The 15,351-nt window shown below is 42.8% G+C and overlaps 1 protein-coding gene across 2 annotated transcripts in view; it reads left to right on the top strand.

Annotated features, from left to right (window-relative positions):
* Positions 1–15,351, top strand: part of prkrip1 (PRKR interacting protein 1) — a 40,771-nt gene that overhangs the window by 9,129 nt on the left and 16,291 nt on the right. For both annotated transcript variants that reach the window (XM_072243710.1, XM_072243709.1), the window contains exons 3-4: positions 5,508–5,608; positions 10,719–10,804. In XM_072243710.1, the coding sequence (XP_072099811.1) occupies positions 5,508–5,608; positions 10,719–10,804 (187 nt within the window). The remainder of the gene's footprint in view (positions 1–5,507; positions 5,609–10,718; positions 10,805–15,351) is intronic.

Below are 15,351 nucleotides of genomic sequence, written 5' to 3' on the forward strand. Positions count from 1 at the left end.
CGATGACCTTCGTCTGGTCAGGGAGAGCGAGGTGGTGATAGAAAGGAATTATAGGCAGGTGGTCACACCAGGGTCATGGGAGACAAACAAGTGGGTAACAGTCAGGAGAGCGAAAGGGAAAGAGTCAGATACTAGAGAGTACCCCTGTGGCTGTACCCCTTGACAATAAGTACTCCTGTTTGAATACTGTTGGGGGGGGACAGCCTACCTCGGGGAAGCAACAATGGCCGTGCCTCTGGCACAGAGTCTGGCCCTGTGGCTCAGAAGGGTATGGAAATGAAGAGGAAGGCAGTAGTGATAGGGGACTCTATAGTTAGGAGGTCAGACAGGTGATTCTGTGGATGCAGGAAAGAAACTCGGATGGTAGTTTGCCTCCCAGGTGCCAGGGTCCAGGATGTTTCTGATTGCGTCCAAGATACCCTGCAGTGGGAGGGAGAACAGCCAGAGGTCGTGGTACATATTGGTACCAATAACATAGGTAGGAAAAGGGAAGAGGCCCTGAAGAAAGACTACAGGGAGTTAGGGAGGAAGTTGAGAAGCAGGACTGCAAAGGTAGTAATCTTGGGATTACTGCCTGTGCCACGCGACAGTGAGTATAGGAATAGAATGAGTTGGAGGGTAAATGCGTGGCTGAGGGATTGGAGCAGGGGGCAGGGATTCAGATTTCTGGATCATTGGGACCTCTTTTGGGGCAGGTGTGACCTGTACAAAAAGGATGGGTTGCACTTGAATCCCAGGGGGACCAATATCCTGGCGGGGAGGTTTGCTAAGGCTATTGGGGAGAGTTTAAACTAGAATTGTTGGGGGTTGGGAATCGAACTGAAGAGACTGGGGAAGAGTGTACTTGATTTGGTATTGGGAAATGAACCTGGTCAGGTGTCAGATCTATCAGTGGGAGAGCATTTTAGAGATAGTGATCATAATTCTATCTCCTTTACAATAGCATTGGAGAGAGATAGGAACAGACAAGTTAGAAAAGCGTTTAATTGGAGTAAGGGGAATTGTGAAGCTATCAGGCAGGAAATTGGAGGCTTAAGTTGGAAACAGATGTTCTCAGGGAAAAGTCTAGAAGAAATGTTGCAAATATTCAGGGGATATTTGTGTGGAGTTCTGCATAGGTACGTTCCAATGAGACAGGGAGGTTATGGTAGGGTACAGGAACCATGGTGTACGAAGGCTGTAATAAATCTAGTCAAGGAGAAGCATACAGAAGGTTTAGAGAGCTAGGTAATGTTAGAGATCTAGAAGATTATAAGGCTAATAGGAAGGAGCTTAAGAAGGAAATTAGGAGAGCCTAATGAGAAGGCCTTGGCGGGCAGGATTAAGGAAAATCCCTAGGCATTCTACAAGTACGTGAAGAGCAAGAGGATAAGACGTGAAAGAATAGGACCTATCAAGTGTGACAGTGGGAAAGTGTGTGTGGAACCCGAGGATATAGCAGAAGTACTTAATGAATACTTTGCTTCAGTATTCACTATGGAAAAGGATCTTGGTGATTGTAGGGATGACTTGCAGCAGACTGAGAAGCTTGAGCATGTAGATATTAAGAAAGAGGATGTGCTGGAGCTTTTGGAAAGCATCAAGTTGGATAAGTCGCTGGGACCGGATGAGATGTACCCCAGGCTACTGTGGGAGGCGAGGGAGGTCTTTGCATCATCAATGGGGATGGGAGAGGTTCCGGAGGATTAGAGGGTTGCGGATGTTGTTCCTTTATTCAAGAAAGGGAGTAGAGATAGCTCAGGAAATTATAGACGAGTGAGTCTCACCTCAGTGGTTGGTAAGTTGATGGAGAAGATCCTGAGAGGCATGGCTTTGTCAAGGGCAGGTCGTGCCTTACGAGCCTGACTGAAATTTTTTGAGGATGTGACTAAACACATTGATGAAGGAAGAGCAGTAGTTGTAGTGTGTATGGATTTCAGCAAGACATTTGATAAGGTACCCCATGCAAGACTTATTAAGAAAGTAAGGAGGTATGGGATCCAAGGGGACATTGATTTGTGGATCCAGAATTAGCTTGCCCACAGAAGGCAAAGAGTAGTTGTAGACGGGTCATATTCTGCGTGGAGGTCAGTCACCAGTGGAGTGCTTCAGGGATCTGTTCTGGGACCCTTACGCTTTGTGATTTTTATAAATGACCTGGATGAGGAAGTGGAGGGATGGGTTAGTAAGTTTGATGACACCGATGCTGGAGGTGTTGTGGATAGTGTGGAGGGCTGTCAGAGGTTACAGCAGGACATTGATAGGATGCAAAACTGTGCTGAGAAGTGGCAGATGGAGTTCAACCCAGATAAGTCTGAAGTGGTTCATTTAGGTAGGTCAAATATGATGGCAGAATATAGCATTAATGGTAAGACTCTTGGCAGTGTGGAGGATCAGAGGGATCTTGGGGTCCGAGTCTATAGGACGCTCAAAGCAGTTGCGCAGGTTGACTCTGTGGTTAAGAAGGCATACAGTGTATTGGCCTTCATCAATCGTGGAATTGTACTTAGGAGCCGAGAGGTAATGTTGCAGCTATATAGGACCCTGGTCAGACCCCACTTGGAGTACTGTGCTCAATTCTGGTCGCCTCACTACAGGAAGGACGTGGAAGCCATGCAAAGGGTGCAGAGGAGATTTACAAGGATGTTGCCTGGATTGGGGAGCGTGCCCTATGAGAATAGGTTGAGTGAACTCGGCCTTTTTTCCTTGGAGCCACGGGGGATGAGAGGTGACCTGATAGAGGTGTATAAGGTGATGAGAGGCATTGATCGTGTGGATAGTCAGAGGCTTTTTCCCAGGGCTGAAGTGGTTGCCACAAAAGGACACAGGTTTAAGATGCTGGGGAGTAGGTACAGAGGAGATGTCAGGGGTAAGTTTTTTATTCTGAGAGTGGTGAGTGCGTGGAATGGGCTGCCAGCAACGGTGGTAGAGGGGGATACGATAGGGTCTTTTAAGAGACTTTCAGATAGGTACATGGAGTTTAGTGAAATAGAGGGCTATAGGTAACCCTAGTAATTTCTAAGGTAGGGACATGTTCGGCACAACTCTTTTGAAGATGTCCTTGAACTCTCCCGCCTGGTTGGCACAGGTTTTCAGTGCCCTACCAGGTTTGCCATCAGAGCCTGATGCCTCGCAAAGGTTCACCCTCTTGAACATGTTCTGATGTTAGCCTCCGAAACAGAGGTCACAGGGTCACCAGATGCTGCAAGGATTTACACAGGTGTAGTTTTATTCTCCCTTTCAAAGTGGACATAAAAGGCATTGAGCTAATCTGGCAGTGAAGCATCACAAACATTCATGATGTTAGGTATCAGAATCAAGTTTATTATTGGTATGTGATGTGAAATTTGTTAACTTAGCAGCAGCAGTTCAATGCAATACATAATCTAGCAGAGAAAAATAATAATAAATAAACAAGTAAATCACTTACGTATATTGAATACATTTAAAAAATGTGCAAAAACAGAAATGCTGTATATTTAAAAAAAAAAGTGAGGTAATGCCCAAAGATTCAGTGTCCATTTAGGAATCAGATGACAGAGGGGAAGAAGCTGTTCCTGAATTGCTGAGTGTGTGCCTTCAGGCTTCTGTACCTCCTACCTGATGGTAACAGTGAGAAAAGGGCATGCCCTGGGTGCTGGAGGTCCTTAATAATGGACGCTGACTTTCTGAGACACCGCTCCCTAAAGACGTCCTGGGTACTTTGTAGGCTAGTGCCCAAGATGGAACTGACTAGATTTACAGCCTTCTGCAGCTTCTTTTGGTCCTGTGCAGTAGCCCCTCCATGCCAGACAGTGACGCCTTGCAGGAAGTAATGACGTGCCCTGCCAGAGCTGAGTGCATTTGATTCCATCTCTAATTTCAACTGGAATTGTTTTGTTTTTTGCCCTTAAAATAGTCTTCCTTAAGTTGTACCTGAGCTTCTTGTATTGTTCTGCATCACTGGTCTTGAATGGCATAGATCTAGCCCTCAGTAGACAATGAATCTCCTGGTTCACCCATGGGTTTTGGTTGGGTATGTTCTCAAAGACACATACTCGTCTACACAGGTCTTGATGAGGTCAGTGACAACTGTTGTGTCTTCATTCAGATTCAAAGATGAATCCATGAATATGGTCCGGTCTAGTCCCCCGACTCAAAGCAGCCCTGTAAGTGCTCCACCTCCTCCCTTGACCTTACCTTCCTGTCCTCACCACTGGTGCTATGGTCTTCAATCTCTGCCTGTGCAGCCAGATGATCAAACTTTCCAAAATCATTCTTGATGGTGGTGGAACATTGGCCAAGTGTGTTGGTTCTTCTGGTTTCACAGGTGCTAGTTGTTCAGAGACTTCAAACTGGCCTAGTTGAAATCATCTGCAATGATAGGGCAGACATCTCAGTGTACTGTTTCGACTGCTGATCATGGTGCTTAGCTGCTTCAGTGCCTACCTGACACTGACTGGGGGGAAAATATACACTGTTAGTAGAAGTATAGCAGAAAACTCCCCCGACAGATGAAATGGATAACACTTGACTGCTAGATGTTTTAGGTCGGGTGAGCAGGACTGAAACAGAACCGTCATGTCTGTGCACTACAGTGAGTTAATCATGAAGCATACGCTGCTGCCTCTAATTTTAAAAGACTCAGCGCTGCAGCCCGAGGGCTTCACCGTCCACTTGAAAGACAGGACAACTGTGTCTGAATTGGTGGAGATGAGCCAGTGATGTACATGAAGCAATGTATATTGCAGTCCCTGATGTCCCTCTGGTACTGCAATCTTGCTCTGAGATCTTCAATTTTATTTTACAGAGGCCTATATTTGCCAGCAGGATAGTAGGGAGTGGGAATCTAAGGAGCTCTGTTTCAATGTTATTTGTAGACTGGCTTTTCTAGAAGAGAAACTGCCCCCTCAACCTGAGTCTGCAGTCCATGTTCCACTGATTTTTAGGATTAATGAACTCCTTAAGCATCTTAAAACAATGTTGCCTACTGAAGTATTCATGGCTATGACTGTGGATTTCAGTTGTAGTAGTCCTAACCGGAAACATTTGATGATTAAACCTGTGAAGGTTCTCTGCTGTTTGTGGTGGGAAACATGCTCAACCCTCCTGCCACTCTGGGAGTCAAAGCTGCAAGAGATTGAAATGTGTATTTCATTTTTTTAAAAAACAGTTTTAAATTTTAGTCTTAATTTCTGAAACATCCACATTTTGACAGATCTGGGTAATGCACAATCAGAATGATTGTTTTTCCTTTGTCTGGGGACATTGATTCCTATTACTATGAGGCTCTGGGTAAATATCTTCCACAATTTCCCAATGGGAGGATGCCTGCATTGAGTATGTGTTTCAGAAAGCAATGACGTGCCAGCTGCGAATTCTACTCCTTTGTCAGCCAATGACACAGATGACAGGGGACTCACTTCTCATCCACTGCACGCTAGATCTGGCACATGAAGTTGTTCTCATATTTGCACTTTGAGAGACACTGAGTACTAATCATTATTCTTTTGACTGTACAAGAAGTGATAAATGTGCTGTGGTTGCAGGATCAAGTGCTGGTGCAGGGAGTGGAGAGTTCCATGTCTACAGACACCTTCGTCGCAGGGAGTACATGAGAGAGGATTTCATGGAGAAACAAGCAACCCAGGTAACAGAAGAGTGAAGAGCAGAACGGGGTTATCCAGCCTTTATAGGAAAAGGTCAAATCAGTGGTGTATTTGGACTCAAAAAAGCAAGTTAGAAGTTCATATGCAAAATTAAAGCATATAGTATTGGGGGTAATATACTGGTGTAGACTGAGAAGTGGTTGAGAGACAGGAAACAGTTGGGGAAAAAGAAGTCCTTTCCTAGGTGGTAGGCAGTGACTCCTGGGGTACTGCAGGGAAGTAAGTGTAATAACTGCAAGTTTGCAGATGATGCTGAATTGTAGGACAAAGGATGCAGGCCAAGTCCATATGTATATTTAAGTTTCCTGATCGATCAGGGCATCAGAGGATGTGGAGAAAAGACAGGTGTATAGTTTTGAGTGGGATCCGGGATCAGCCATAGAAACATAGAAAGCCTACAGCACAGTACAGGCCCTTATGCCCACAAAGCTGTGCCGAACATGTCCTTACTATAGAAATCACCTCAGGTTACCCATAGCCTCTATTTTTCTAAACGCCATGTACCTATCCAGGAGTCTATTAAAAGACCCTATCGTATCTGCCTCCACCACCGTTGCTGGTAACCCATTCCACACATTCAGCACACTCTGTGGAAAAAAAAAAAAAACAACTTACCCCAACATCTCCTCTACCTACTTCCAAGCACCTTAAAACTGTGCCCTCTCGTGTTAGTCATTTCAGCCCCGGGATAAAGCCTCTGACTATCCACACAATCAATGCCTGCTTCAGCTCATGATGATGTGCAAGCTAAGTAAACTAATAATTGAATGCCTAACTAAATTAATTCCATCTGCCTATACTACATCTATATCCTTCCATTCTCGGCACATTCATGTTCCTAAGAGCATTTTAAATTCCTCTATCTTATTTGCCTCCACAATCATCTCAGGCACCCACCACTCTCTGTATAAAGAAAACCATAACTTGTCCCGCCCATCCCCTTTGAACTTTATAGTCTCACCTTAAATGTGTGCTGTCTAGTATTAGACATCTTGACCCTGGAAAAAAGATACAGCTATCTACTCCATTTATGCCTCTCATAAATTTAGAAACTTCTCTCTGGTCTTCCCCCCAGCCTCCACTGCTCTAGAGAATAAAAACCTTTTTAAGCCTCTCCTTGTAGCACTTCTTTAATCCAGGCAGAATCCTGGTGAACCTCTTCTGCACCCTCTCCAAAGCCTTCACATTCTTAATGTAGCGGGGTGACCAGAACTGAATGCAGTACTTCAGATTGGGCCTAACTAGAGTTCTATAAAACTGTAACATAATTTCCAGACTTTCAAACATAGTGGCTTGACTAATGAAGGCAAGCATGTCTTACATGTTCTTTACCACCATACGAACCTGTTCACCCACTTTCAGGAAGCTATGGATTTGAACCTCCAAGATCTCTTTGCACGTCAACAATGTTAAGAGTCCTGTCACTAACCATGTACCTTTGCCTTTGATCTCCAAAGGTTCAACACCTCACATTTGGCCTGATTAAACTGGATTAAATGTCATCTGTCATCTCTTCATCCATTAGTGGAACTGCTGTATGTCTTAGTGTATTCTTAGTAAAGTTTTATACCATTACTCAGTGAAATGGTAGCTTTTTTTAATATACCTTCTTAACTATTTGCATGAACCTTTGGTTAATTGAGGCAACCACTTAATTGGGCGAAAATATACTGGTCCAGATGTGTTCCAGTTAACCAAAATCCATTGTGTTGTAATTTAACTGCTTCTACCTCTTACCCTGGCGCTTCCCTTATACCCACCGGCTTTTGTGTGAATGACATGCCCTTCTGCTTCCCTTTAAAACCTTCCCATCTTACCTTAAATCTATGCTTACAAGTTTTGGACTCACCTAACCAGGGAAAATGCCTGTGACCATTTAGCTTGTACAGTGCCTATAAAAAGTATTCACCTCCCTTGGAAGTTTGCATGTTTTATTCTTTTACAACATTGAATCACAGTGGATTTAATTTGGCTTATTTTAACACTGGTCAACAGTAAAGACTCTTTCGTGTCAAAGTAAAAACGGATCTCCACGTAGTGATCTAAATTAATTACAAATATAAAACACAAAATAATTGATTGCTTAAATATTCACCCCATTTAATATGACATGCCAAATCATCATCATTTAGAAGTCACATAATTGGTTAAATAGAGACTGCGCTGTGTGCAGTCAAGGTGTTTCAGTTGATTGCTTTGTATCTGGAAGGTCCAACTGCTAGTGAGTCAGTATCCTGCCAAAAACTACACCATGAAGACAAAAGAACACTCCAAGCAGATCTGCAAAAAGGTTATTGAAAAGCACAAATCAGGAGATGGATACAAGAAAATTTCCAAGTCAGTGAATATTCCTCGGAAGTTAAGTCAATCATCAAGAAATGGAAAGAATATGGCACAGCTGTAAATCTGTCTTGAGCAGGTCGACCTTAAAAGCTGAGTGACTGTGCAAGGAGGGGACTAGTGAGGGAGGCCACCAAGAGACCTATGACAACTCCAGATGAGTTGAAAGCTTCAGTGGCTGAGATGGGAGAGACTGCGTATACAACAGTTGCCCAGGTGCTTCAGCTGTCACAGCTTAATGGGAGAATGGCAAAGAGAAAGCCACTATTGGGAGGAAAATAAAACTGACATGAAATCTCAGCTAGTTTGCCAGAAGGCATGTGGGAAGCTTTGAAATTAGCTGGAAGAAGGCTGTGTGGTCTTATGAAACCAAAATTGAGCTTTTTGGCCATCAGACACAACCCTCTGTTGGCGTAAATCATACACCGCACATCATCAAAAACACATCATCCCTACTGTGAAGCATGATGGTCGCTGCATCATGCCATGGAGGTGCTTCACTGCAGCTTGAGAAAGTAGAGAGTAAAATGAATGCAGCAAAATACAGGGAACTCCTGGAGTAAAACCTGATGCAAAATGCAAGAGAACTGTGACTTCGGAGAAGGTTTGTTTTCCAGCAAGACAATAACCCCAAGCATAAAGCCAATGCTACACAGGAATGGCTTAAAAACAACAAAGTTAATGTGCTGCAGTCAGAGTCCAGAACTCAATCCAATTGAGAATTTATGGGTGGACTTGAAAAGGGCCGTTCACTCATGATCCCCATGCAATCCGACAGAGCTTGAGCAGTTTTGTAAAGAAGAATGGGGAAGTGTTGCAGTGTCCAGATGTGCAAAGCTAATAAAGACTTATCTATACAGACTCAAGGCTGTAATTGCTGCCAAAGGTGCATCTACTAAATATTGAAGGGGATGAATATTTATGCAATTATTTGTGTTTTATAATTAATTTGTAATTAATTTAGATCACTGTGCAGAGATCTTTTTTCATTCTGCCACAAAAGAATTTTTTTGTTGATCAGTGCCAAAAAAAGTCAAATTAAATCCACTGTGATTCAATGTTGTAAAACAATAAAACACGAAAACTTATGGGGTGGGGGTGTTGAATACTTTTTATAGGCGGTGTATCTGCATCCCATGGTATAAATCCCATGAAGGTAACCTCTTAGTTTCTAATGCTTCAGGCAAAAAATTCCAGCCTATCCAGTCTATCCTTGTACTCAAACTGCCACAGTCCCAGTAACATTTTTGTGCATCTTTTATGCAACCTTTCCAGTTTGATGACATCCTTCCAATCGTGTGGTTACCAGAATTGTACATAATACTAATGAGTTTACAGTTGTAACATGGCATTTCAACTCTTGTGTTCAATATTCTGGATGATAAAGGTCAGTGTGACAAACATAATCTTCGCTAAACTGTCTCTCTGCATCAACACTTTCAATGAATGATGACCTTGTATTTCAAGGTAAACATAATCTTTGCTAAACTGTCTCCCTGCATCGACATTTTCAATGAATGACGTGCTTGCATTCCAAGGTCTCTTGTTCTGTAACACCCCCTAATACTTTGCCATACACTCTGTCAGCCTGATCTGGCGTGACCTACTAAAATGCAAATGCTTGTATTTTTAAACTCCATCTACCACCCACTGGCCTGGTTGTTCAAAATATTCTTGTGATATTAGATAGTGTTCTTCAATGTGATTTATACAATCAATTTAGTGTTATTCACAACCATACTAACCATTCTCATCCAGATCATTAAAAAACATGATGAAGAACAGGAAATACAGCATTGATCCCTGCGGCACACCTCTGATCATAGGCTTGAGAAACAATCCTCCGTTACAACCGTCTGCTTTCTTCTGTCAAGCCCATTTTTTGTCCAATTGGCTAGCTATACCTGAAAACGAGAGTAAGCTAGGGATGAATTGAATCACAGAAGGGCAGAAATGAAGTTATCAGTGAGGTTTTGATGGCTCTTGGAATAATCAATGGATCAAATTTCAAGCTCTCATTCCTAAGTAATACATTGAAAATGATGTCTCTTAATTTTGTTGGAAAATGAATGCTGAGTAATTTCCCTTGGATGTGCAGTTTGTATGATTGTTTAAAAAATATAGTTACCATCGTTTACTGTAAGTATGCCAACATTTGCCGTATTTATTTATTGAGATACAATGTGAAATAGGCCCTTCTGGCTCGTCGAACTGTGTCGCCCAGCAATCCCCTGTTTAATCATGGGACAATTTACAGTGACCAGTTAACCTACAAACTGGTACGTCTTTGGACTGTGGGAGGAAACTGGAGCACCCGGAGGAAACCCACGCAGTCACGGGGAGTACAGGCAGCAGCAGGAATGACACTGGGGTTGCTGGTACTGTAAAGTGTTGAGCTAACCGCTGTGCTGTCATGCTGCCCAACATCTTGATGTTCACCTGCTAATACTATGATGTGATGTTTTCATACTGAATTAATTTCTACCTAATGGTAGTAGAACAATGGAATCTCTGCTGGGGGTCTGGTTGGTAAATACTGGGATCAATTAAGTATGGTTGTGTAATGTGGTGTCTTAAACATTTATCATCTAGATTTTATGGAAATTGCTGTGGTGCTTCTGTAGTGAACTGCCGCGGGGATTGTAAATTACTAGTCATTTTAGCTTGGTTTCAGTCTTCCTGCTCTTTAGCATGCATTGGAAATGTGATATGATGTTGTGCTGTGTAAAGTAAAAATCCTTTGCTTTCCAGCAACGTCTGGATGAAGAATTCCAGAAGAAACTAGATGAGAATAGGAGGGTGGCTGAAGAGAGGACAGGAAAACGCAGGAGGAAACGGTAAGAGCATCAGGAGTTCCTAATCCATGAAACCATGTAAGTGATGGAATATGACAGTTTCCAATGTGTAATTTTATCCCCATTGAAATCAAAGGAGTTGGTATATACAAATACTGTTTGTACAGATTGATTTGTAAGCATTCAGTTTACAAATTATTATGAACATTCAACTAAGAGTACCTGTATTTGATTTAAAATGCCTTTGGCTTTTGATGTTGGCGGTTAGTAACAAATGATAATTGAAGTCCCAGTTGGCATGGCTACCTCAACAAAAGTTGTTGTCTATTTGACCGACAGCAGCTCCGAAACACATTGCTCTGTGTGCAGAACATTGGTAATGATTGACTGTTGGAAGTAATATCTTGATTGCAACGGAATGTTACCTTTAAAGAGTACACATGATCAAGAGTAATTATAGTGGAGAGAATGAAAGTTCATGGGGTGAGAGTTATCAAAGGAATCATAATGGAATCAGGCCCTTTGACTGACTAAGGCCCATTGCACCACTTATAAAGCACTCATTTTCACACTACTCCTACCGTAGCTCATTTTATTCTCTCCATATTCCTTGCTCATTGTGAACACTTCCCCAGACATCCATGTAAAACTGACGATGTAGCTGACAACGCCTAGGTAGCATATCATCAGTTGATCGCTGTGACCCTTGGACTAGGGTTCAGGACTCGCCACTTCTCAGCCCAGTTCTGCATCCTATCGATGTCCTGCGTAACCTCGGACAACCCTCCAGACTATCCACAGCACCCCCAACTTTTGCATCATCAGCAAACTTACTAACCCACCCTTCCACCCTTCTACACTTGGCTCATCGTCTTGCTCTTCACATGCTTGTAGAATGCCTTGGCTGTTTCCTTAATCTTGTTCGTCAATGCCTTTTCATGGCCCCTTCTAGCTCTCCTAATTTCATTCTTGAGCTCCTGCCTGGCACCCTTGTAATTTTCTAACAGTACCTAGTTTCTTAAACCTTTCATAAACTTTCCGTTTCTTTTTCACTAGATTTTCTATATCCTTTGTACACCATGATTCTTTTACCCTACCATCCTTTCCCTGCCACAATGGAATATACCTATGCAGAATGCCATGCAGTGTTGTCTGAACATTTGTCACATTTCTGCCATGCATTTCCCTGAGAACATCTGCTCCCAATTTATGTTCCCATTCCTGCTATTTCTCCCATCCCAATTAAATGTTTTTCCAAATTTTCTGCTCCTATCCCTCTCCAGCACTATGGTAAAAGAGATAGGGTTGTGATCACTACCTCCAAAATGCTCTCCCACTGAGAGATCTGATATCTGACCAGGTTCATTTTCCAATACCAGATCAAGTACAGCCTCTCCTCTAGTTGGCTTATTTACATATTGCGTCAGGAAACCTTCTTGAACACACCTAACAAATTCCACCCCATCTAAACTCCTTGCTCTAAGGAGATGTCAGTCATTATTAGGAAAGTTAAAATCACCCATCATAAGGACCCTATTATTATTGCACCGTTCCAGAGCCTCCCTTCCTATCTGCTCCGTGATGTCTCTGTTACTTTTGGGGTCGGGGGGTCTATAAAAAAACACCCGGTAGAGTCATTGCCCCCTTCCTGTTTCTGACTTCCACCCACAGTGATTCAGTAGACAATCCCCCCATGACTACTTCCTTTTCTGCAGGCGTAATACTATCCATGATTAGCAGTGCCACACCTCCATCTCTTTTGCCTCTCTTCCTGTCCTTTTTGAAACAAAGCCTGGCACACTCAGGAGCTATTCCTGCCCCTGATTCATCCAAATCTCTGTAATGGCCACAAGCATCATCGTTCCACATATTGATTGACGCTCGAGTTCATCTGCCTTGCTCATGATACTCCTTGCATTAAAATAGACACATCTCAAATATAGTGGTCCTATATCCACTCTTGTCTTTTTTAAATTTTTTTACAGACTTGAAAAAGTATTTACTATCCACTTAGATATTGTTTTCTAGCTTGCTTTCATCTTTCATCTTCTCCCTTGTAATGATTCTTTTAGTTGCTCCCTGTAGAGTTTTAAAAGCTTCCCAATCCTCTGTCTTCGCACTAATTTTTGCTTTGTTGTATGCTCTTTCTTTTGCTTTGACTTTCCTTTCAGCCACGGTTGTACTATTTTGCCATTTGAGCATTTCTTTGTTTTTGGAATACACATGTTCTGCACCTTCCTCATTTTTCCTAGGAAACTTACTCCTTTGCTGCTCTGCTGTCATCCCTGCCAGCACCTCCTTCCAATTTACTTTGGCCAACTCCTCTCTCATACAACTGTAATTTCCTTTACTCCACTGAAATACTGCTCTGTCAGACCTTATTTTCTCCCCATCAGACTTTACCTTCTCACCTTTCACGCTGTGAAACTGCACATTCAGCACATCATCCTTTGTAATTTCTACCAGCTGTAATAAGATCCCACCACCAGTTCTTTACTTTCTGCTTTGTACAGGGATCGATCGTTCCCTCTATAACTTTTTGGCCTGCTCATTCCTCCACACTCATCTCTTTACTCCTGGCACTTTCCTCTGCTTTCAAAGCAAATGTAACGATTGTCCCTACAGTTCCTCCCTCACCACCATCCAGGACGTAAACAGACCTTAAGGTGACGCAAAGATTTCCCGTGCATCTCCTCCAACCTTGCCTACTGCATTTGGGTCTCTGTAGCCTTGGCAGCAGCAATACAAGCACAGATTTGGAGGGATATTTAGCCGAGCCTCCACGCTTAGTCTGCACTAGATACCCCGAGCTCCCAGTTGCACATCATTTCAATTCCCCTTCTTGCCGGCACACTGACCTGTCCATTCCCTGCCACCTCCACTGTCATGATGAGGCCCAACACACACTAGAAGAATAACACCTCACATTTTGCCTATCATCCATGAGTTTAACTAGTTTAGTTAGCCATCCCCACTAGCTGTTTCTTTTCCATCTTTCTCTGTCCATTTCCCCACTCTCTCTCCTTCAGATTCTCCTAATATTCGTGCTCCTTCCTTCCTCCCACCTCCCCCAAATCTGTTCCAGGTCCATCTATCATCCACGTCCCCATTAATTGTTCCCACTCTCATCTCTGGTTGCATTTAGTGTTCCTGTTTATCTCCCTCCAGCAGCTGTCACCTGTCTTCACTCTTACTTTCACCTACCTTATTCCAACTGCCTTTCATTCATTCCTTCCTCTCTACTTCCATCTGTCATTCACCTGCCAGTCTCCCAACTTCACCCCTCACTCACCTCCCCTACCTGTCAACACCAGCCTGTCACTTTATACCACTCCTCAATGTACCAAATACCTCAGACTCCTGTCTCACCACTCCCCTCTCCCTGTGCTGGCCATCTCCCCTCTCCACTCATTGTCCTGAGGCAGAGTTTTGAACTGAAACTCTGATAAGTCCTTTCTTCCCACAGATGCTGCTCAAAGGGCTGAGTTGCTGCAGCAGATTGTTGCAAAGTAGTCTAAGATGTAACTTAATAAAGTAATAAAAGGATTTTTAGGTGCTTGTTTTCAGTATCAGGTTTATTTACACTGTCTTACATTACGTGAATTTTTTTGTTTTGCGGCCGCAGTACAAATACATACAATTACTATAAATCACAAAATAGTGCATAAAGAATAAATAATAAGTAAGTGTTCTTGGAAATCTGATGGTGGAGTGGAAGATGCTGTTCCAAAAATATTAAGTATGAATCTTCGGGCTCCTTAACCTTCTCCCTGACAGTAGCAACAGGAAGTGGGAATGTCCCGTCTTGAGGCACTACCTCTCGAAGTTGGCTAAAACCCTCTGCCGTCTTTTGTGATCCTGTTCATTGGAGGCTTCACATCAGGAGTGATGCAACCAATCAGAATGCACTTCATTCTACATCTGTACAAATTTGCACGCACGACATACTAAATCTTTTCAAACTCCTAACGAAGCAGAGCTGCTGGCATGCTGCCTTCATGACTGCAAAAATGTGTTGGACTTAGGACAGATCCTCAGATGTTGATGCACAGAAACTTAAAGCTTCTCACCCTTCCACCGCTGACCCCTCCATGAGTACTGGTGTATTCTCCTAGCTTCCCCTTCCTGAAGCCCCATAGTCAATTTCTTGGTCTTGTTGATATTGGGTGCAAGGTTGTTGTTGCAAATACCACTCAACTAGCCAATCTATCTCAGCACTGTATGCCTCCTTCCACCACCTAAGATTTTACAAACACAGTGTCATCTACAGTTCCAAGAAAAAGTTTGTGAACTCTTTGCACTTACCTGATTTTCTGTATTAATTACTCATAAAGTGTGGTCTGATCTTCATCTAAGTCACAATAATAGACAAACAATCTGCCTAAACTAATAACACACAGACAATTATACTTCTCATGTCTTTATTGAACATGCTGTTTAATCATTCACAGTCCAGGTTGAAGAAGTATGTGAACCCTTGTATTGAATAAGGTAGGACCTCCTTTAGCAGCATTAACCTCCACCAAACATTCCATGTAGTTGCTGATCAGATTTGCTCAATGGCAGGTAGGAATTTTAGACCATTCCTC

This window comes from Mobula birostris, chromosome 25, assembly GCF_030028105.1.
Source record: "Mobula birostris isolate sMobBir1 chromosome 25, sMobBir1.hap1, whole genome shotgun sequence".
Lineage (NCBI taxonomy): Eukaryota > Metazoa > Chordata > Chondrichthyes > Myliobatiformes > Myliobatidae > Mobula > Mobula birostris.